We start from the raw sequence: 24,481 nt of genomic DNA, 5'->3' as shown, positions 1-24,481 counted from the left end.
GACATGCCCTGCTTTCAAGCATGTCAAATGTACACTTGTCCCCTTGAAGAGGCCCCAAAGATGAAATAAATTATAGAGCAATTGAACAGCAACAGGAGCGGTGATGCACTTAATGTTAGGTGTTGCCATGGAAACACAGTGTGCAGATTTTCCACTTCATTGGCTGCTATTAGTCTGCAGGCATTTTTAAGTTTATTTCCGAGGCAGGGATCTGAACGAGGGGAAGGAAGACTTTCATACAAGGCACAGGGAAACAGAGTTTTCGTAATGAGAAATGAATCTTACCTCAGTTACCGGTTTGTGCATTTCTGTTTGTGTCAGAGCTGAAACCAGGTAGATTAGATTAAAGAGCCTTGAAGCAGTCCGATTATGTATATTGACGCAGAATGGATAGTCCCATGAGACATTTCCCTATGCTGCTTTTAGCCTTCAGAGAAAAAGAATGGCAATTACACTTTCCTGTATAGGAATGTAATCACACACACATACACACACACACACACACACCTTTGATGAATGAGCTGAGGATTCGTTGTGTCACCCCTGCAACAAAGGGCGACCCTGCATTAAACAGGTATCATACATCACCCTATCAGTAGATCTATAAAGCACAGATCATTTTATGCAGACAGAATAGCCCCCCCTCCAGTTCCTGCTAGTATCTTATCTCTTCCACTCACATGCAGTTTAGCAGTTTCTCCACACTGCATTCTGCCATTTTCACCTGAGCCCCATATTGATGACATAATTTGTAGTCAGTCTCTCGTCTTTTAAGATCTGATTTTTCCGTCACTATGCATCATCCAAAGTGTTCTGATATGTGATATCTTAACATGATACTATCGTTATTGTTTATTATCTTTTGTCCATGATAATCATGATAATCATGCAGTAAAAGTCAGACATTGTGACAAACTTGATATTTCCTCCCTTCACAATATATGCTTTTTTCCTTTGATTGCCAGTCCAGTGCTCTATCTCTGCCCACTGTTTATTCATTGGCAGGTAGCCCATGTGTAAAACAGCTGCTGTTATGCTGGGTTAAACCAAAATATGAAATTAAGGTTGCCAGATTGATGCTCATCCATCCTGGCCTCTAGGGAATACTTACATCACCCTTTGTGCCTCTCACAGCCTCAGTTCTGTCATTACTGCTTGTTAGAACAATTAAATGTGACGCGTGTCAGATAATAAATCACCCCAGTGTGTGTTGGTGCGTGCGCACATTCTTCTGTATGTTTTACTCTGAACAGATTTCAGCATCTGGTATTGCGGTTCAGGCCATTAATAAATGTCTAGAGGTGTTTGCATGTGGATGTGTCTGGTTTGGGACAACAGCTGTTGTTATTTGCCGAGTACTCTGCCACATATGCCTTTGTCCGAAATACCTGATGTTACATTTACAGCAACTGGGAAACCTACTTGGGTTTTTATTTTATTTAGATATGTAGATGTGTGGTTAAGTGAAATACACATTTAACATACAATCCACAATATATCATTATGTAATGAATTTCAACACCTGTTTTTGAGATATATTGTAAGGTACTCCTCTATTCTCCTGCAGGACATGGATAAAACAAAGGAAGGGTTGCTAATGGATGAAAGTCAAGGTGTGACTTGATTCATTGGACGTCTTTGACTGAATTATTAAACCGTGTTTTAAGTCCCCTAAAGTGCCGTGTCAGTTTGCATGTGTTGTTAGCCCCTGAATGCTATTTCATATACCTCCGATCTCTAATTAGAGCTTTTCACCGTGCAGAGTGCTGTGGTTCACGCTCTGACCACCAGAGAGAGCTGCGAGCTTTTTGGTATTCCACTTGTCTGACCGAAGGCTCCCCCCCCCAAAAAAAAATGAGCCTCAAAGTCAAGTTGAGAAGCCCATTCACAAAAGAGGAGAAGCCATCTTGGCTCATGTGCTCAGTGGCATCCATTCTTCTCTCTGTAGTTCCTTATTAAGGAACGTAAAGTTTATTGTAGTAGAAGGTCAGCACTGATTAGAAAAACTCCTGGAATTGCTTGAGATTCTCAGCTTTCAGAAGCAACCGGGTTTCACCGACCATGTTCTGTCTGATACATGAAGCCAATAAAACGAGACCTTTACCGCTAATGACCGGCGGTCTGATACGCTGCTGCTGTGTGTGAGTAGCGTCCATTTGGCTCCAATAAACACCAAGCTTTATTGGACAACAGCGCTTTTCATCCGTCACACAGCTCCCCCCACAGACACCAGTGCTGCCGGAGTGACCCAGGTGGGGAAGGAACAGGATGTGTGTGTATGTGCGTGTGTGTGTGGTGACCTGCAGGGAACTGTTATGTGTATAATTAATGACCTCATCCTGCTCGTCCTTCTGTCTGAGGAGGACAAAATGTGGGGGTGACAAAGGGCAAAGATGACAAATGAAATTAAGAGAGAGAAAATGAGAAGAAAAAATAGGAGTGAAGCATCTGTTCAAGGGTGTATGTGACTGATGATTATGTATTGCCATAAAAGAAATAGCCATCCAATTACCCTTGATTTCTGTTGGAGGGACGAATTCATAGGATTTACCCCCCATCTTTTCTGCTGCTGCTTCAGCATCTCCTCTTGACCCCTGATGAGAAAGAGAGCGGACCGTAAATATGTGGTAAATACTACGGGACAGGACCTTGGCTGAGACAGCACAGCACTTCATTTTTTCTGAATACTGCAATGGTGAGGAGCTGTAACAAAGACAAAGGAAAGAGGAGAGAGGGAGGTGATTGACCTATCCACTGGGGGTTTCCAGTGCAGTCTGGCCCCAGGGGGTCAGTCTGGTCCCCTTCTGTCAGGCTACTTTCTCTTTGGCTGACCACAGCCTTAAATTAGACATGGAAATCTGTACGGGCTCAAAGTGCACAGTGGCACATCTACGTCTTTGCCGTCACACTGAGGAGAGGCAGGATCTGGAGTAAAGTCAGGCGATGATGATGATAACCTGAAATCATGCCCTCCTCCTTTGTGCACCATAAAGGCAATCCAGCTCAGTCATTAGAGCAGCTTTTGGCACTGGTTCCTTTGGCAGAGGGAAAGCCACTGCACCTGTCAGAGGTGTGAGGCGCATCTGCAGGGTGACAAGCAGCTTAGTCCTACGCCTGCAGCGAGAGGTGGAGCTGGCACAGTCTGGCTGAGCTTACTGCCCCCCTGGGAGAATGCATGCCTGACTAGTGAGGGTTGCAGAATGAGTAGGACATGTTGGCTCATCAGAAGCAAGAAGAGGGAAATGCATGTATGACTGTGCAGATGTGTGTGCGTGTAGAATGGTGTGCCCGTTTCAACTATGCGTTTGATTGTTTGTGCTCAGACCCTGTCGGTTTGTTGTGTGCATGCCGAAGGGATCGCAATGATTCAGTGCCTATGCAGATGGAGAGTTATGTCGTTAGGAGGGGTGGCGAGGTTTACAGGGGTTATAAGCACAGCTGCATCCTGCATGGAGACAAATTATTATCTCACAGAGGTCTGAGGAATGAATAGAGCATTTGGATAAGAGTTTGAGAAAAACAGGAAAACTTCATGGGTCTTCCGTCTTATAATCTGACATTCAGCAATGTATTCACTATTAGTAAATATGAAACATTTAAATTAAAATACAGTCGTATACTTTGAACAGTTTTAATTTGACAACATTACAATGGACGCTTTGACAAAAATGGCATTCTGGGTGTGACGTAATTTGGTTGTAGTGCCCAGTTCACTCCTATTGTTTAGTATGGCAGCAAATTTACCCGTCAAAAACAGAACCTTTGGTGGCTGTAATAAACCATCGAGAAGGACATACACACAGAGATTACAATGTGCTAACCCGTGTCTCAGCCTTTTCCAGTGTTTCCCCTGGGAGTACAATCATGTATAACCCATTTCCCCTCATGATCCGGCCTGTAATGATTAAATATGTAGCCATATCATCAAACATTTAATGCTCATTTTGTTACAAATCAGATCCCTAATGGTGTGTGTACTTTGCTTACAGGGACTTACGTGCATACCTCTCTGGTGCACTCCTGCAGGTTGAAACGTATACCTATATTAATGGTTGACTTAAGGAAACGTTATCTTCTTCACATATCTTCTTCACTTATGTGCATCTGTGTCTATTTCTGTGCATGGTGTAGGCCGGGCCTACCGGGTAAAGTGTGCTAAATTTACTGGGGCAGAAAATGTGGAAGCGTGACTCAATCCGGCGGCTTCACAGAACCGCGCTCTAAAATATGCCTCTGTCACATTCTATCTGTTCTTTGCTTTTGCACAAAACAAGTACCCTCAGCTACGGGATGATTGTGATCCATATATCCACCTACCTGTGTAGTCTTTCTCACCCTTTATAATAAATGCACCGCCATGGAACTTTTGCAAGAAGATCAGGTTAAATGTGAGACATGACGTCCTCCAGTGGATCTACTACGGTACATCCTTTGAGAATAGGCTGTTTTTTGAGCATCGTAAATCTTTGCAGAAACGGCAGCTCTGCAATTCAGACCCTACTTTTTGTGTAAATCACACAGTAAAATGATTTCAGTACATTTCAGAGAGAATTGCATGACCGAGGATAGGATTTAATGCATTTGCTTGTGGGTGGGTTATTATGCAGAGGAGATATTTTCTTTCCCTGAGAACGCTGCTGGAAACATTGCATCAAAGATTCATTCCACTATCTTCACTCGCCATCGCACCCAAACTGGATTACACGTGTAAATCTGGGTTTTAACCCTTGCCGTGACGCGGAGCCAGACTGGACATGCTGTCCTGTGTTGCCTCGCTGTTGGGGGCTAAGCTTCTCACTAATGAGGAATGCTAGTAGGGATAGACTACCTGCCGCGAGTGTTAGTGGGCACATCCCGTCTCTTTTCTCCATGCCGAAGGGTATTTATAATGTATGAGCGGCATGCAGATGAGATTTAGAGGTCTGCATCGGAGTTATTAATGGCAGGGTGTTACATATTCACAGCATTAGGAGGGAAGTGAGGGAGACGAGCGCCTCCTGAGGGCAACAAAGTAGGGATGAATCCATGCTCACTGTGCGTGTGTGTGTGTGTGTGTGTGTGTGTGTGTGTGTGTGTGCGCGGGGTGGCGGGTGGAGTTTTCTGATGACTACCTGATCAGGGCAAAAGTCACTGCTATTACAAGTCTGTGTGAAGAAGAGGGAAGCCTAGAACAGGCAGAGATATGGCTGGGGGGGGATAGCTCTGAGACCTAGAGAGCAGGAGAAGCAAGATGGGAGAAGAGAGAAGTTGCAGGCAAAAAAATAATCAAATGTACCCTGTAAAAACTTGTATTGTATGGTTTGTTGCATTCATCTGCACCTTACTGTATATTTTACAGTAAGTAGTACCATCCTTCATCATCACGCACTCCTTAAGACAGTTTGCCAAATATTTGAACTCTCAAGCCTGTTTCAAAGTCAGGCATGACATCGCTGATGTTCCACAAGTTCCCCGGAAGCGATGGACAGCCTTGAACAAAATACAGTAGGAGAATTCAATATGGTGTCTCCCTAACTGTATGTGGGAACTTGGTCCCTTAAATACATGCAGACATACTTTGTTTCTATGTTCTTCTCCTCATGACTAGTAAATCCCAAATCGGGGATGGGGGAGGTAGAGGGGCGCATTCCTCGGGCTCTTGCCAGAAAAACAACTCATCTCCATAGAGACAGCATCAACACCCCCCCCCCCCCCCCCGCTTCCCTTCTTTGCTACTACCCAATTCTTCCCTCACTGAAACACCCCCTTGTGATGGACACATATTTTCCCTCCCGCCCCCTCTCTTTCCTGATCAGCCCTCTACCTCACATGCCCCATCCTCTGTGACCCCAAACATCCTTTCCTGTCACTGTTACATAAGTGTCCAGTCAAAGATCCAGGCTTCATCACAGTTGTTCTTTTTTCCTGTCTCTGTTGGAGCCTCAGCATCCTGGGCCAGACCGTAATGAGGCCCCTACAAAAGCCCATTGATGAGGGAGGCCCAGTGTGAGAGAAGATGACCCCAGCCATAAGTACCCAGAACTGGGCATCAGCTGCCCCGGGCTCTCCCACCACACAAAGATGGCCACTGTGGATAGAGGCCTGAAAGGGCAGATAAAAAATGCACAAATGGAGAAACGGGGAAATGGGGCGAAGATATCATGTTCAAAAAACTTGGAGAATGTGAGATCGAGTGATTTAAATAGAAATAAAAAACTGAGATATGACTTCATCGCAGAATAGTAGCTTCATCAAACCTTATGGTTCCTCCTCCTACTTCCATCCAGAGAACAGTGAGAACCACCCACTGCCCTCCCCTCTGCCAGTCGTCAGTGTCTCACCCATGGCTCATACCTCAAATCTGAAAACTGCAAAACGCCAGTCTGTCATAAGTCAAAGCGGCCAGGGACGGCACAGAGAAGCCTTTGAAGCTTTTTATTGGGAAAGATTGGAGCATTAACTTGAGCCCAGATTGTTCTCCAGGCCAAGTTGAAGATAAATTTGTTTCTTCCTGTGATTTGGACATTTTCAGAACATTTGGAACATCGTCTTGGAATAACAATGAAAGGACAACGTGAACAAGCTACGCTGGACTGTTAGGTGCTGTTGTAGCACAATCATTTTGAGAATCGGGATGCCATGTCTCAGCTTTGATTTAAATATTCCACTCACACGTTGATTACTAACGCTAGACAGGAAGGGGTTATACGTTCAGACTTTGGGTTTGAGTTTTCTGTGATTTTTTCTTTAATTGTTTTTGTGAATGTGCTGAATGATGACACTCGCAGCAAGACTCGAGGACGTGGAGGTGACCTTGGAGCACATGCTTATGGATGTCTTTGTGAGTTTGCCTGCTCTTACTGCTGTTCAACATTCTTTTTTTAATCACAGTAATTGTCTTTTTCTCTCTCTCCTCTCTGTGCTTTATATGACCTCTGCTTTCTGTAATTGCAATTTGAGACCGGAAGCCAGCATATGATCTTTGCAGATGCTCTCTTATTAATTTACGCTTTGACTCAGCATGTGAAGAATCCAAAATATCGCATCTGCGTACCGGTACTTAGCTTGTATTGCCTGAGGTCTGCAGCCTCCATAGTTTCTCCAAGCGAAAGGAAGCAAGGATTGAGAATAAGGAAATGAGGGATGAAAGAGGATAAAGAATGAGAAGGAATGTATGATGGATGTGATCATCAGGTTTCTATTGCTCGTGATGCTTGGATAGAGGTAGATTACTGAGGCTCCTGTGGTTTACAAAACATTTGGGCTGTGTGGATGATAAACTGCTTAACGTTCCATCCCTCACACACACATGGATACAATAACCTGCCGGCACATGCAGTCAACCTCTACAGACGCATCCAAATCCCTGGTTGCTTCTATATGGGTTTGGTCTTAAATATGCTGTTTTCCTTTAGCATTGCTTATACAGGCACAGTAATCTATCGTTTCCTGAGGTGTACCATGCAGCCAGTAAACACCATCATCTTATGTTCCATTTCTCAGATACATGCTGCATGATTGATACCAATATTTTGAAGATTTGGCCCTTTAAATTCACCCAATGGATGATTTACGAGTCGAGCAGTAGAGATTGGTGTTTACAGCCAGAACAGGTTTTGGATTATTCATGCAAGGTATGTGGATTGGAGGGGGAGGGGGGCAAAGATAGTCAGTAAAATGCTTCCTTCGTCTACATCACATTTTCTCCCAGTATCCTAATTAGAATACTTATTTATTTATTTACTTAATTGCTGGAAGAGCCTGGAAAACAGACGGTTATCTGGCTACTTTGCATAATGAGGAATATTCTAATCGCATGTGCCCTATCCAGGCCGGTTGCTTTCTGAGTGTGCATATGGCAACGCATGCGTGTATCCAAACGCACATGTGCACACACCCACATGAACGTTGAGACATGCAGACATAAGCTAATAAGAGGGTTTGTCGGTGAACCATCAAATTCGAGGCACGGTGAATTAAATTGGTTTCCAGCAGCAGACGTGTGTCAGGCATACGATACTAGTGCAAACATTTTGCCAATGTTCAACTTAAGTGGGAGAGTTCGGTGATTATAAATGATTGTCAGGAAACATTCTAGCTAAAATTAAGCCAGCAGAGACAAGGGCCGATGCACGAGGTCATTAAAATATCGGTTCTCCATCTTCCTTTAAAGAAGAAGCCCCAGAACCTAATCTGAGATGAGCACTGGTTTAACGCAACAGCTGAATAGGCAGTCGTTTTCAAGGGTGGAAACACAGCAGCGCATATAAATGATTCAAACAAGCCGAGAGGATGTGGAAAAAAAAGAATTCTGTAAAGAATTCTCCTTTTTACTACATGAAAAGGAGGTCACTATGTGTTGCCTAGGAGATTGCTCATGTGGCTGGAGATGAAGCCGAGTCATTGTTGATCTCCACGGCACACAACATGGTTACAGGATGCATGACCCTGCCACTGTTACAAAGGCATTGAAAAGTTAGAAGTAGTGACCACAGACAAAAAATATTTTATAGAACGTATTGTTAGAAACTAGAAGAAAGATTATAATGGGAAACTTTCCTTATAGCTAGATTTCTCCGGCATTTCCGCCACATGCATTGTCTTATTTACATAATGTGACAATGCTGCCACATACACAGTGAAAGGGCCCTTTTACGTGAGAAATGGTGGCATGATCTACTTTTGGTGATTGGATGTTGTCCTGGTGGCTACAAAAGAGAGACGGCAGCGCCTCTTTCAGCGGCTGCCTTGCAGTCACAGAAATAAGCTGCCAGTCACGTCAGGAAATAAAGCATCGTGATTAAAAATGCATTAAATCCTTGTGTAGTTTAATTGAATCTCCCCCTCGTGCACCCCCGGATATTCATGCCTGATTCCTCTACCTCCTCCTCATCCCTTCTTCAATGCAGACCTGGAGGCATAAACTTCTTTTTCTTTTTCAACTCAATCGTCTTCGTCTCTGTAGTATCTCAGATGATGCAGCCATTGACTGGTCTCTGTTATTGTTCAATTACAGTGAGCTGACCTCCTGCTCGCCTGTTTTCTCTCTCCATTCCCCGTGCTTGATGTTTTTCTCCCTTCCTTTGTTTCAACAAACACTCGTCAGGGCATATTGATATTAACAGTAGCATCGATCAGTATGAGGATGGAGACAAGGCCTCTTAACACCAAAGGTTTTACTTTGGGGCGATGGAAGCCTGCACTCTACATAACATGATCCACATGATTGAGAATCTGCGCCGACATATCTAAAAGTTATTTTCTTTTATTTTATTTGATAGTAGGCAAACTAGTAGGGGTAGGGGTAAGAGAGGCCAGGCAAACTAAATGGGTTCATGTGACAACAAAGCAATGCAGCATATTGTGAAGCCTACTGTTTACTGGACCCAGCCTATAGTGCATCTGCTTGGTTGCATTGGTTAGTCATGAATATAGATTAAAAGTCTGAATCAAGCATCAAGATTGTGAAGATTCGTTTTCCCTTAAACACATGAACCTCTTCAACTATTGCAGTCCATCCTGCTGCTCCCCTCCAGCTCACTCCTGTACAGATATATTTTGCCTCTAAACTTCATTTAACCCAGTACTATTAATCATTCATTATTTCATCATGTAATCATAGTTTACAGTCAGTCTGCCCCAATGTCATACGTCCATAATGTTCACTTTGACCCCAGAATCACCCAAATAAATAGCAACAAGGCAATGATCATACCCTGATCCCATTGTATATGCACATATATAAACTTATTAGCTATTTATCATACAGTCGAAAATGCATGCAACATTTACATTTTATGCATGGTCTGTAATATGATGTCAAAATGTTTAGCAGCTTTATGTGAGACTGGGGAGAAGTCAGGAGCCTCGTGTGCCATTCAGTCGAGCAAAGTGCACATTTAGCACCTCATTCAAGTCTATAGCTGCTCTCTTAATAGACTCCTAATATGCCCATTTTAACAATATATTCGATTCATTGAGACATAGATCAGTGCATAATGGGCGGCAACCAGACAGAGATATATTCTCTATTTAGAAAAAACTTAGGTAAAGAAAATGCCGACTTATACAGGCTTCTGGTGCAATGATATAACGCACAGTGCACAAACACAGATGCAGTCGCCTCAGATGGGGTTTAAACAGGAAAACCTGTTCACAGCGTTCCACCAAATCTCTGCAAAAAAATGTCCCAGTTTTCACAATGAGTGACACGAATGTCCCCGTTTTCTGACACACCTCGCTACCTATCTGGTACCTTAATTCCAAGCATGTTAAAATGCTCCCTGGCCCTTCCCACACACACTGTTGAGGGCATGATTTCTCCCCGCCTGCGGAGAAGTCATTATGATTGGTTCTGGCCTAATGAAAGGTGGGAGGCCTTTCTGCTCATCTTGCCCTCATGAGAGAGAGAGATAGAGAGAGAGAGAGAGAAACGACAGTCGTACACACAGGAGAGGTGAAACACACAAATAACACTGTCAGGGCGGTATTGTTTGGCTGTTTATATCTGCTCTCTGTGTAATGGCGCTGTAATTCTGCCTTTTGTAATATGTGGAGGCTTCAAACATAAACATTCAAACCCCCTCCTTTGCTTTTGGAGAGGGAGAGGGTCCGGCTTGGGGGCATTTCCATAAACACACCCACCCACACACACACACAAACACAGCCTGGATCAGCTCTATCTGGATGAGTCAGACCACCGTGGGCAGAGTCTGGCTGGCTGGCTCATTGGGCTAAATTAATGCATAATAATGCCCACATTCTACAAGTCACAAGTATCACTCTTTGTTATTTCAGTTGTGAAGCAAGATTCACAGACACACAGTATAAATAGAGCTCTTTTCTCTCTCTCCCTCTTTCTCTTTTATTATCTGCAACTGTTTTTTATTTGTTTTCATGTATAAATAGCTGTTAGTTCAGTTTGAGGACAGCTGCTGTGAAACGTTCTTTTATAGGGAGGCATGTCAGAATCTGTTTGCTGTGTTTTTAGGCCTAATTATGTTTGCCGGTTTGTGTTTTATTTGTTTTTAGTACCCGTTTGACATTATTTTTGTATGGTTGTTGGTTAAATGGGTCATTGTGCATTAGCCTGATGCAGCTAGAAGAGTAGCATATCAACATTTTTCAGCACCCCTGTGGAGGCAAGGCTTTATTTTTTTATTATCACTGGACATGAATATAATAATAAAAATAAAAAAATCTAAAGGAAAAACAGAGAGCTGTTTAATAAACACAAACTATACCTAAACTGCTTAATTAGGAGAATATTATCATCCCCAAGGTGCCATATGATCTGAATGATAGCGGCATGCTTTCGTCTCTTGAATCAGCAGTGGCAGTTAATTTGTGTCAATGTGACTTGAATTAACATCAAACACACACACACACACACACACATCACTCAGAGCAAAACACAAATGAATCATATATCGTGCTTCTCCAGTAAATTGCCGACCTGAATGCTACGCACACGGTTTATAAATAGCCTTCTGATAGTGCTAATGTAGGCCACAGTCCCTCACAGACTGATGTGGGCCAGGGTCCTGAATAAATAATGGTTACCGGTACTTGGGATTATGACTGCAGATGATTTGCTCCTGTAAATTTGCTGCATGGCTGTAGTACTTCGTGTATTTTGTGTGTGTTTCAATGTGCTTTATTAAGGGTAGCATAAACAATTATGTAAATAAATCTATTGGGGGTCCTCGGGGGGGAAAACAATGCTATACAGTATTAGATAAATAATTTATTTATCTGTTCATATCGTCTGATTTTATACCCTTTAACCCAGCATCAGCTCACCTTCAAATTGTGATTATCAAACTAAATCTGAGATATAATCCAGCACTGCTGTTTCACAACAGCAATTTATCTCTCATTGTGTGTGTGTGTGTGTACCAAATGCACATGCATGCATGAATAATCCCTGCATGCCTGCATGTATGTGGCGAGCCACTTAACTTAATCATCTGACAGTTCCATATTGATGTGCAGAGCTCAGTGGTGAGTGATGATCCGAATATGGCAGTAAGTCACTGAGTGCAGCTGTAACTCATGAGTCCAATAGCTTTAATGGACGCGTAAAGACCACCGCGGTGAATACAGGGGACCGACTCGGCCCCCCGCGGCCGCAGATCACTGGAGTCATGCAGCCAAAGGTCAACATCCTGCCGGGCAAGTGCAGGCCAGGCTTCTGCATGCAGAAACAGGGTTACAGTTTAAGTACCTGCATGTATATTAAGTATTCGGATTGACTGATTGTTCTCCCTTTGTGTCCTAGTCCTAGTCCAGAGAAAGAAGGATGTGAGATCTCACAGATAATCTCCCCAACAGATGGCAAAACATCCCATATTCCTTTTGAGGTCTCCCACGTGATCCGCTGTAAGGGTTGTGTGTGTGTGTGTGTGTGTGCGTGTTTGGGTGCGTTTCAAAGTGGATGGCGGGCGTATACACCAAGCAATTATAATAAGATTATGTGACAGAAGCGCGCATGCTAATAACGGTCGTAGCGTCACATTAATCCAGTGACCTGGTTAAACTCCTATCTGAAGGAAGCGAGCGTGTGAGGCAGGGAAGGGGGGAGCTAAAAGGGCTGGAGAGGAGAGAGAGGAGAGACAAAGCGCACTGCCTCTCCCTCTCCCTCTCCCTCTCCCTCTCACACACTCGGTCACCTCGGCGAAGCAGCAGCTGAGAGGAGCAGGATGGGACATTTTTCATTACAGGGGAAAGTAGAAGCAGAGCGAGGAACGTAGGAGTTGTGTGGGATTGCTTATACCCATGCACACACACACACACACACACACACACACTGCCATCACACACTCATTTCCTTGATACACACTCGCACGCAAGCTTGCGTGAACCCCGGCTGCCAGGCTGGACAGGACGGCGAGGACGCCCATCTCACACACTTATACTCATGCTCACACACCCACGGAGACACACACTCTGGAGCGTACCATGGTGGTCCAGGGGGCCGTGACGCCAGGGAGAACCCGCCGGCTGATGCTTAAGCTGCCGGTGGGGACTCTACGGAGGAACAGTGGGGAGAGGGTAAGTCCTCACTCAACCTTTCTCCCTTCTTCCATGAATTTGTCTCTCCGTCTTCCTGTGTTGTCACGCCTCGCTGTTGTGTGTGAGCGTGATGTAAGAAGGTTCCTGGCTAATCCAGAGGACTGCACAGCATCAGAATTAAACTGGCGGAAGGCAAGTCAAGAGCAAAGCTTTTAATCTCTCCAGCGGACACCACTCTTGTGTTTCTCTTCCTGTCAGTCTGAGTCTGTCCGTCTTTTCAGGGCTCAGTCTGTCTCTGTCCATCTTATTCCCCTGATGCCCTCGGTTCTCAAGGTTACAGGGAAGTCTCACTGTGGGAGAGATGTTTCCAAGTGCAGCTTGCCTTTACGTCACCGTCAACACAGTTGAGCTGACTTTAGGACTGAATTACTGAGTTCGCTGCCTTGTATCAAGCAAAGCCACACATTTTCAGCTTGGTTTGAATTCTGATTCTGTTACTACACAGCAGAGATCAGTTCATGTCCCGGGCTAAAGCTAGGGGGTTGTATTTGTTATTTCTGGTAAATCTGCAGGGTGTGGGCTGCAGCCAGAAGATAGCAGTTTCCAGCTGAGCTGAGCTTAGACATGGAATGTGTTCTGTAAGGTAGCGTTTTTATCAGTTGTTGGGGCAGGCTGTAACCTGCCAGGTGATTTACCTACCTCTTTTGTGCACCATGAAGAAGCATGTGTGTAGCTAATGATTTAATGACATCAGCATTATGTGAATCAGGTTTAAGTGTAGTGTGTTTGTGCTGTGATGCACAAGTCTTTCGGATCACTTAATTGCTTTTTTATAGTCCTCCTTGGAACATTCTCGTGAAAATCCGCCTTGCCGTTTCATGTAGCGTAATTACGTTTCGCTGGCGCTCCTTTTGAATGAATATGACCTTTAAATATCATGCCTGAGAATCATTGGAGCATTTGCAGCTCTCTCTCTCTCTCTGATTGAACACATTCACAGATAATGCAGAAATATACGCAAACAGAAAAATACTTCATGCATGATGTCATAAATGATGCAGTGAGGCTTCGGCATAACACTGTTCTAAGCAAATATTTATAACTTTCTTACCAGAAAGATATACAAGCGCCGGATTCCTTATCATTTTACTTTTCAGAAAAGTTGTACTGAAATAGGAAGATAATTTATTTGTGTTTTAAAATCTCACTATTGGGCTTTCAGGGTCATATCTTTTTCCCGCGAGGAGTTTTAGTGATGGACTTCATTTTCTTGTTTGTCTGTTGAAGGTTTTTCTTAAGGTGGTTGAAGGGTTCGGCATGCAGAGAATGAAGGGGATCCCCCCCCCCCAAATTTTAAACTGGGTGGAAGAGTTGCTATCATCGCAAAGAAAGAATCAGTGAATTTTGAGTAAATATGAATAAAGAGGTAGATCAATCTTTTTTTTTTACATTGTGAAAACTCTAAGGACAGCCAATTAGCTGAAAATGGTAATGACAAGCATCAGGATAAGGTGATCGTTAACCTATCAGAGAGTCTCTGGGATGTTGTTGTTGAAGAACATCTGCTCCGAGCAGAAACAGGCTCGATCCTCTCGTAGAAGTCTACAAACTGGCGCATGGCTGATGATTAGGCTGAGGCTGGTGAAATAATCAATGTCAGACTGGCTCTGTGTGCAAAAGACACATCTTACCGATTGAATATTTTGTAGACCTTTTAGCTGAATTTGCCAGCGGCCACAGCATTGCTTCATTTTTAATTTTAGGAAGCTGAAGATTCACTGTTCTTTTTAAATGTAAGTAATTGATACTGGGAAATTTGGCTAGTGTCTTTGAACATAACACGCACGCACACACGCACACACGCACACACGCACACACACACAGTCATTTTCATCATCTTGATTAATTGAGGGAAGCAGATTGTCTGACACAGGATCGGAGGGAGGCCTCTCTCTCCTGATTGCATTCCCTTCCTCTGCTGTGCGTAACCAGCTGTGTGCAGACAGTCTGGATGGGAGATTCGGCTATTCATTGTGATTTACATGCATATATTATAGTGCTGGAGAAAATGACTGGATAGACAGATATGCACCACCGTGATGGTTAAGTTTAAGACTCTGCAAAGCCACAGACAAAGAAAGGGGTGTTGAAGACATGTAAAAGAGCATTTCAGACTTATTTCTGTCTTCAGTGAGAGTGTAAATTTGTTTAATATATTTTTATATACAGGTTAACTGAATACGTGGTTATGGCCTAAAATTAAACCAAAGAATGCAAATATCTTCACTTCTAAACGCAGCTGCATCCTTGTTAGCTCTAAATTGTCACTTTATATTACTGCATTATCACCCAGTCTTTGATGCAGCAGCTTGAGCTGCAGAGTAACGTTAATAAAATCTGTTCCTGTGAGCAGCTGACCGAGGATGGAATGTCAATGTGGAAATATTTATCGCTGCAAGTTTAGACCCAGAGAAAGAAGTTACTCACTCGGGAGTCCATTGTTTCACGTCCTTCAGCAACGGTTTGCCATTGAGCATGCAGAGGTTGGTGGGCGTGCCTCCCCACTGGCTTAATGCTTTTCTCTGGAAACGCTGCATCTGCTGACACATTTGAAAGATACTTTAAGTGTGGATCAGCCAGGCTGCTTTCCACCGCTCTGACGCTAAGTGGGAAAAGACAGACCATCTTCCCATCTGTGACCTGTCACATAACTAATGCAGATGAACGGTCTTATGTCTATATAGCTTCTGATGATTGTGTGTTTATGTCATAATTAATTGATCTCCTGTTCAGTCAGCAGCTATGAGACATCTGAGCAGAACAATAGAAGACGAGGAAAATGTGAATACTCCCCCCTTTGCTATCTTTTGGGCACCCTCGTTTCTCATTTTCTCCTCCTACTCTTCTTTATCATGGATAAAAAAAAATATATTGCTAGTCATCGCCCTCATTCCTTATCTGTCATTATGTTGCAAAAGCTTTGTGAAAGTAAAAGAGACATCGCATAAAAGACGTGGAAGCAGCATGAACAAAATGGAATAGACGGGTTTAGAGAAAGCAAAATGCGGAATAGTTACAGTTTAATAAGATGACAAACTGCACAGCAGGCATTTACAGTTCAAAACAGGTTTGAATGGTGGGAGTGAGTGAGCAGACTGATAGCAGACTATCTGACACCTTTTGTTATCCAGCTATCAGGATTATTATGCTCAGATCTTCTCTGTGGGAACAAAAAGAAACAAGCACAGAGAAGAGATGGTGCGAGAAAGACAGACGATGCGTGTGCGCGTGTTCGGGAGGTTGAGTCGCTCTCCAAGGAAACGTGTTGTGGGGGGCACTGCAGGGGAGCGAGGGTTTAAACGCTGGGAGGGGTGCATCACTGTCAGCGAGGGAGGCACACATCGAGCCTTAGACAAATGCATGTGCTGAAATAGGAAGGCAAGTGGACAATAGCATGGCTGTAATTTACCGCTGAAAGCAACCAAGCCAAGTGTTGGAAGGCAGGAATACTGATTGATCCTGATTACTTTTAAATGTCTTGTTTGCTCCAGTCAAAAAAGGTCAGCGCTGAACTCATCCTGTTGGTCAGGTGTTGAATTACATTAGAGGCATTGTTCATTTAAAAACAGCTGCAAATGTTATCTGGAACCCATTTGAGCTCTCAATTTAATTTCCGTTTATCCTTGTTAGCTGTTAGCGGTAAATGTCAGTTTGTAGGCTTTTCCCCCTAAAGCCCTGCTCTGCCTCACTGAAGTATTGATTCCCAGGGATCTCAACCCCCCCCCCCCCAAGCCTGTAGCCTGAGAGAGCTGTAGTCAGTCCAATTAAAGAGACAACGAAAACAGAAGAGAAGGGATCAAAACAGTGCTGAGAATTGCTGCAGCATAAGCCCCCAGAAGTCCCTCCTTGCACCACACCCTGTTTGGTTTGAAAAGGGACCCCTCTTCCCTCCCCAAGGCAGCCCAGATGAAAGAATGTTTTTCAGTAGGGAAAGGGGGAGCACAGGGGTGACTCCCAACCTCTTCTCTACCCTGTCTCTTTCATCACTATGTGCAATGATGTTTTTTTTTGTTTACTCCCCATCCAAAATTAAGCCACAGATCCAGTCTATGGCACAGCTGCAGATGAGTTCAAAGTAAATCTGAGCAGGGCGATCAGACAATAAGGAACTGATGGCCTGTTGACTCAGTGAAGGCAGTGAGCTGATGGTAATGTGTTTTCTCTATGGAGACAGTTAGCTAGCAGGGTAACTATGGTGAGAGTGGACTCCTCCAGCCAAACATCCCCAGAAGGCGTGTGTGTGTTCCCATGTTATGCCATGCAGAGCTCAGAATGATTTCTTCATTATCTACGGATTTCTCTTCTCGGAAATGACTGCATGGAATCCTTCTATGGATGAATAGGAAAAGACACACGTGTGGACTGATGGGAAAAATTCCATTGCCCTAAAACAGGATGTGGAGACCCCGAGATGTTCCTTCTTAAATATTCCAGCACAATCTGTGTCCTTTGTTAGACGGAGATAACACGACTCACTAAGAACGGAGGCGTTGTCTGCGACTCATGTGAAAGGGGATATTCATAGAATGTGTGTGTGTGTGTGTGTGTGTGTGACAAGACGAGCCGAAGCAGAAAGGGGTTAGAGTGACAGCTGCCATATTGTTTTAGTGTGGGTGTGCTGCAGTAACATAGTAATCCTCATTAATACTTGTCTGTGGGGCAAACTGGAGAGAACGATTAGCTTAAAAGTGTGTGAGAGTGATTGTGTGTGTGATGTGCACGGCTTGCTCTAGTGAACAACTCTTCATGCGTGTGTAACACTCACACATGTAACACACAAACTAGGTCAAGTCCAGATACTTCAAAGGTTTTGTGTCGTCATGGAGGCCTCCCCTTGCACACATGCCTGGTAAACAGTATTTTCAGCACACGTACGAACGGAGGAGCCAAAGCTCGCGGGCGGCACACCCCGACTCAGAGACACACAGGAGCTCCAATCTGCCAACCTTTTCTCGAGCCACATTTTGTGATGTTATTGATTCTCCTGCTCACACCTCTAATGCAATGACATTAGACTAGACTGATGAGAATGGAATTTCAGACTGGCTCTGTGCACATACAGTATGTCACTCATAATCTACATCTCTTTGATATAGGTGTGTGTGTGTGTGTGTGCGCGTTTATCCTACAGACTTTTCACTGTCTTGATCGCAGCTGTTTTTGTAAACTTGAATGTCATTATGCTTCGGCTGAGAATGTTCTTTTGAATTGATGTTGTCTGTGACCCATTTCCCGCCATTGCCCCCCCACCCCGCTTTGTCTCACTCCTTTTGACTTGCCTACACTCTAGTCCATAATTCCCCAGTGGAGATGAGAGAAATGTGAGGGAAGGATGAAACCAAGAGAGAGGTGGGTGAGAATTCCCTACCTGTGTCTGAACCGGGGCCGATGACTACACATAGCATCAGTAGTATGCCAATGAATGTTAAAAAAATGTTAGAAAAAATAACATAACGCAGACATGATCTCCCTCTTTGGCTGTCATTCACAAGGGCGCTTATAAAATAGTGTCTTCCACTCTCCATCTTGTTACTATGGTAACGGCTGGCCAGCTGACATTCTAGTTCTTGCTATTTACATCACAGACCCCGCGTGACCTTTCCCAGGAATTAGCAGAACATTGCGCACACATGGAATCATGGGAACATTCACTGTCATAGCTAACCTTCCATCTCCCTCCATAACACAACAAATATTTGCACCTCTCATAAATCCCAGTGTCTGTGAAGACATGAACAGTATAAGAAATCCTCATTGACCCAAATAATAAGGATAAAATGTTCATGACACATGTATGATGACTGCCGATCGTTTAGGATGTGCTATTTTAGCAATGTTATGAGAGTTCATCACAGACTGGTGTGGATAAACACATACAGACGTTAAGCTTAGCTCTGGTTGCATGTGGAGGTTTGATGAAATGAATGAAAGTCTTATTGTAGACTCCTGTCTCAAAAGCCCAATATTCTATATCCATATTCTATGCAAGGATAATGTAGTCAGTGCCAGCACCAGAACAGCTTGATATTCTTGATTTGGGTCAAGTCGACACACTCCAGCCTGGGAAAACTAAGCTCACACGAAAACATTCTCCTTTTTTGTAGGTATTCTGGCATTTATCCCAGGGCTGTTAGACAGCAGCATAGTTAGACCCATGAAGACCATACAGTATAACAGCACTGTTCAGTTCAAAAGCGTTCAAAAGAACCCAAGCTATTTCTGGTCGTCAAAGGTGTGAGCATGTATGCCTTTTTAGTCTTTGGAGATTTAGAAAGGCATACAGATTGTGTCCAGTTCGTCCAGATGAGTAAGAATCTGTGAAACACTGCAAACCCACACCTCTCCTCTTCACACCCCGGTGAAGCTGTCCAACATGTAGAAAAAGCTGCTTTGTTTTATGTTCTTTTTGTTGTGGTGCTCAGGATGCAGAGCCTTAATAGGAAGTTGTGTTGCTATGGTCACTATTGAGTAAGCTGTTAAGCCTTAAAGTGTTTCTATGGCTATTTAAAAGGGGCTCACTTGCACAAAAAACACACATACACTGTATTATGTGCTGTCTGGTGAGTCACTCTCAGGTTTCCTTTAAATACGGCTGCTTTCTTCATAAGACTATTTTCTTGAATGAATGTGTTATTTCATTTGGTTTATGCAAATAAGCTGTCTCTCTGTTGCCATGCATTTATTGAGCTGTGATTCAGCAAAATGCTTGATCAGTATTCACTTCACCCTTCACCATGTCTGAACTCAGGGCTTTCATGGAGCCATTAGTATTCCCTGGACATCCCACTGACACTGTGTGCAGCTGGCACCACCAGAACAGACCCAACAGACACCAAAAAACATTATCCAGGCCTGCTGCTGCAAAAAATAAAGTACATATCGGGCTGTCTAAAAACCACGGCACATCAGTAGAGTAAACACACACTCACAATTACACACAGAGCATGGCTTTTCCTGTCTTTTTGTTCTAACTCGCTCATTATTCTCACAAGGGGGACAAGCGGGAATGTTTTTCTAACATTTGTCTTCAAGGTTGTTTTTTTTATGTGGCTCCTAAGTTTAAGCATCCTGAGGGAGGGCAACACAATCAGAGGAAGCTGAAATAATATACCTGACCTCCCTATGACAAAACCCGTCCTTAACACCCCCTCCTGGTTTGGAAATGCAAAGGCATCGGAAAGAGGCCACTCTGAAATCCATCTCAAACAGAGATCTTTAAACACTTTCTCAAAACATCCTCCGGGCATGTTCTTGTGCACACACACACTCACACACAGACATACCCCTAGCCTATAGAGGTGGTATGCTCCAAGGTGGAGCTCCTAATAGAGGAGGATTTACTCATGCAGGGAAGGAGAGGTCGGTGTGGTAGGGTGCAGGTTGGGTATATCCCAGGCTAACGACACGCCTCCCTACCCAGCTTCCTCCGAACAATGTTAATGAGAGACCCAGCTTCACACAACTCTGTTTGTACTGCTGGGATGGGCTCCGGCACGGCGTGCGACCCGGCAACGGACAAAGCGGTTCAGAAGATGAATGAATAAATACCTGCAACTTTAGAGTACTGAGAGTCCCGCATGTTCAGTCACATCGTCCCAGATACATATAATGTGCTCTACTGTGTAACACATGCATCAAGGTGATCATTTTACACCTTGGCGTAACGTTGTGTTCTGAGCCGTGGAGACCAGCAGACTGCAACTTTGGTGAAATATTGTTTGCGCATGCAATTGTGTTGTTCTTCGCTTTCATGAGAGAACACAGCCAAGCGTTCACACTGTCATGTATCAGATTGAGTAATACTGAGTCAACACCCTCCAGTCACACCTTTTCCTCTGGCGGTATGACCCTTTAAATGGCCGCATGGGGGCACTGCTCTGATGTGCTGTGTTAGACAGAATCTCAGGGTAATTGTTTCTCATTCCTCATGTTGCTTTCCCCTCTGATTTCTTTTCTCCTACCAGCCCCTCCACCCCTCCCCGTCCCAAAGGCAGGATATCCTGCACGGGGAATAAGCAGGGGTAAATACTATAGCAAACAGGTGGTTGGATTTCCGCTGAATCACGAGAATGTATTGCGTACCTGTAATCATCATTGTCTGGAAGACTTACCACAAGCCGTCACGTCATTGTTATGAATTTGAAGTGGCAAGTTGCTACGAACACGCATCCTCAGTGTGTTTAAGATGTTCGGCTGTAGCTGCTGCAGACTTGACAAGACTAATATCCCAGACATGCTAAGTTTATTTCCTGTCAGTGCCTGCTAATAACAGTAGCTGACAGGAAGCCAGTTCTCTGAGATGCAAAGTAAACTTACATCCAAGCTGTTTCCTACCGGCACAATTCCACCGAGAACAGTTATACATATTTAAAATCTCAATTGTGTCACGTACGGCTGAGTCTTTTGTCAGCTTGTGGGCTCTGCTGCATCATATTAGGATTGAAAGCTGGGCCTCTTTATTCCCACTGGACTCATCTGGTCATGTTTCCTGTGAGAATAGTTCTGTTGCAGATCCTTTCCCAGCCCAGTTTGATAGGAAGCAGAGACACAGCAGCATTACTAAATTCCACAATCCTCCATCTGTCTTGGAGCCACTTCATTTGTGTCATGTCTTTTGTTTGTGGTCTGATAAGCTATGGGCTATCAGCCAAGGAGTTTTCACGCAAGCTGATATCTTGGAAGAGCAGGCCCCTGTGACTAAAAGCTGTTGCACTGAATCGGGACATTTCGTTGGTTCAATCTCTCAGACTCTCTTTTGAAATTTGTTATACCATCAAAGCAGATGTCAATAAATAGATTCATGAGGAGGAGGCAAATATCCAAAATAAGAAATTGGCATGTGAACTGGCTGGATTTCCCAACTCCAGTCTCCCCCACCCTATTTTGCAGCCAAGTAATTTTTGGATAGAGGGTGAAGTTTAACTTGTGACATCCTGCTAAAGAATTTTGATCACTAACCTTGTCTGGCAGCAATCTTTGTTCTCATCGCCAATTCAGGATTTGTACGTGAGAGCATTTCTTCCCAGAACGGACTGAGCGATGTTCGGTGGTGGGAGGGGTTGAGGGCCAGAATGTACATGGTCTCAAATTTTGAAGTGCTTTGTTTATTTATTTATTGTTGTTGTAATTGCCCAATTTGTTATGCGGCTAGCTAGAGGCATATTTGCATTTGAAATCCTAGCACACACAGTCTCTCTCTCCCACACACACACACAGACGACTCTGTAGATTATGTTGGTGGTTGAAGTTGTTTACACTGTCTCCTTGGGGAGCGGGTCATATTTGCATAGCTTGTCTGGAAAACATTTCCAGTGCTCCATTCCCAGATTCATCAAGTAGCCACTGTGTCAGCCTTAATGTGTGTAGGTGAAAGAGAAAAAGGATGTGGGGGCAAGACCTGGTGATGTATGAACTTAAGTAAAAAGGAAAAAAGATGCGTGTGTGTGTGTGTCTGAGGAGTCAGATCTGAGCCCGTTTCTGTTTGCCATGGTGATGGATAGACTAACAGATGAGGGGAGACAGGAATCCCCTTGGAATATGATGTTTGCAGATGACATTGTGATCTACAGTGAGAACAGGAAGCAGGTAGAGGAGAATTTAGAGAAGTGGAGGTCTGCTCTAGAAAAGAGAGGAATGAAGGTGAGCAGGAGTAAGACAGAGTACATGTGTGTAAATGAGAAGGTCCCAGGTGGAACAGTGAAGTTACAAGGAACAGATGTAAAGAAGGTTGATGACTTCAAGTATCTCGAGTCAACAGTGCAGAGCGATGGAGAATGGGGAAAGGAAGTGGAGAACCGTGTGCAGGCAGGCTGGAACGGGTGGAGGAAAGTATCAGGCGTGCTATGTGATGGGAGAAGACAGGAGGCGGAGCTAGAAGTGGCGGAGATGAAGATGCTGAGGTTCTCCTTGGGAGTGACCAGGTTGGACAGGACCAGAAATGAGAAAATATGTTTCAGAGATAAGGTCAGAGAGACCAGGCTTCGATGGTTTGGACATGTCCAGAAGAGAGATAGGGATAGAGATAACCATCGGCCGCGATCAGAGCCAATTTCCACAAAAACAGTTATCTTCCAAAACATTTTAATGGTGCCAATCAATCAGCTCAACAGATTGATTGGTCTGCCCCTTTTGATGCCTTATGAAAGCCATATGAACAGTATTTCAGTTTGTCATGTTGGAGACTGTTCAGATTGTAAACGTGATGGAACACGATGGCTGCATTATTTTTGCTGTGGCTTTACTAGGCCACAGTTCAGCGCGCTCACTGATAAATGTTGCTGGTATCCCTATAAATCTAAGTGCGTCTGATTCCAGAGGCACACTCACACGAGTGTCCAGAGTATACATGTTTATGGTTTCTGGAGGCGGTCCTCTTCTATTGAATGAAGTGATGGTTTAAGTGTCGCATTAGTGATGCGGGATATAGGGGCTTATGATGTTTTAAATTCTGAGGTTAGGCCCTCAGTATAGAATGTAATCCCAGAGGATTACTGGGGTAATCTGGTGAATATCTGAGGAAATCCCTCTCTTAGACTCTTAGATCCACTGTACAGATATCAGATGATCATGACCTCTAACACGGTGTCCACATTTACCGAGCAGAGGTTGAATGTTTTGAATGATCTGGATACAAAGATCACCATCCAAAGGTTATAAATTGTTCTTGTTATCTTTATACACCAACTTAAATGTGTCAAATTCCATAAACATTGGTCAATAATCAATCGAGATATTGAGGGACAAATTTTGAAGCTCCATTGACTGCAGTGTTAACAAAGGATTCAAAGTCATCCAGAATCCAGGATCTGTTTTGGATTATCACCAAAATGTTGTCATCTGTTCCTGGTAGAATTCCCAGCATTTCCTGAAAATTTCATCCAGATCCATCCAGCACGTTTTGAATTATTTTGCTAAAAGACAGACGGCCAGACAAATAAACAGGCAAAAACATAACCTCCTTGGAGGAGGTAACAAGAGCCACTCCACCTCCTACCTCCAGATTCTGGCTTCACTCAAGGCACGAAGACCAAATGAAAGACATTCAGAACCTTTACAGTGATGGGATTCCCTTTGGACAAGACAAATTACACACACAGAGACCACACATACTTGCCAAAGGGCTCTCCCTGCAGATGATCTGGGTAATTTCTCATTACCCTGGCTCAGAGGAATCAAGTGTGTAGTAATGGAGCATAACATTGAGCCAAAGCTATAGAGAGGGACGCATCCCAGCTGTAGAGCCGTGGAGGTAGACAGCGGGCTGCTGCTCACTTTGAGTCCTCTATCTGTCACCTCAAACTAGGTCCAGGGGACGATGATAGAGAGGCGGCAGCCTGCTTACTTCATCTCCTCTTATCTTCCCATTGCTTCAGTTTTCTTTATTATGCTGCGTCTCTCTCTCATCTCTTGTTTAGGCCCACTTTCCACC

At 43.9% G+C, this 24,481-nt stretch overlaps 1 protein-coding gene across 1 annotated transcript in view; it reads left to right on the top strand.

Annotated features, from left to right (window-relative positions):
• The first annotated feature begins 12,939 nt into the window (after nucleotides 1-12,939).
• frmd4a (FERM domain containing 4A) overlaps nucleotides 12,940-24,481 on the top strand; it is a 39,800-nt gene continuing 28,258 nt past the window's right edge. The window contains exon 1 of the mRNA XM_068739127.1: nucleotides 12,940-13,032. Within this exon, the coding sequence (XP_068595228.1) occupies nucleotides 12,940-13,032 (93 nt within the window). The remainder of the gene's footprint in view (nucleotides 13,033-24,481) is intronic.

The sequence above is a fragment of the Brachionichthys hirsutus genome, chromosome 5, assembly GCF_040956055.1.
Source record: "Brachionichthys hirsutus isolate HB-005 chromosome 5, CSIRO-AGI_Bhir_v1, whole genome shotgun sequence".
In the NCBI taxonomy this organism is placed as follows: domain Eukaryota; kingdom Metazoa; phylum Chordata; class Actinopteri; order Lophiiformes; family Brachionichthyidae; genus Brachionichthys; species Brachionichthys hirsutus.
Note: the sequence above shows the minus strand (reverse complement) of the source record. Positions and strands in the feature narration are given on the sequence as shown.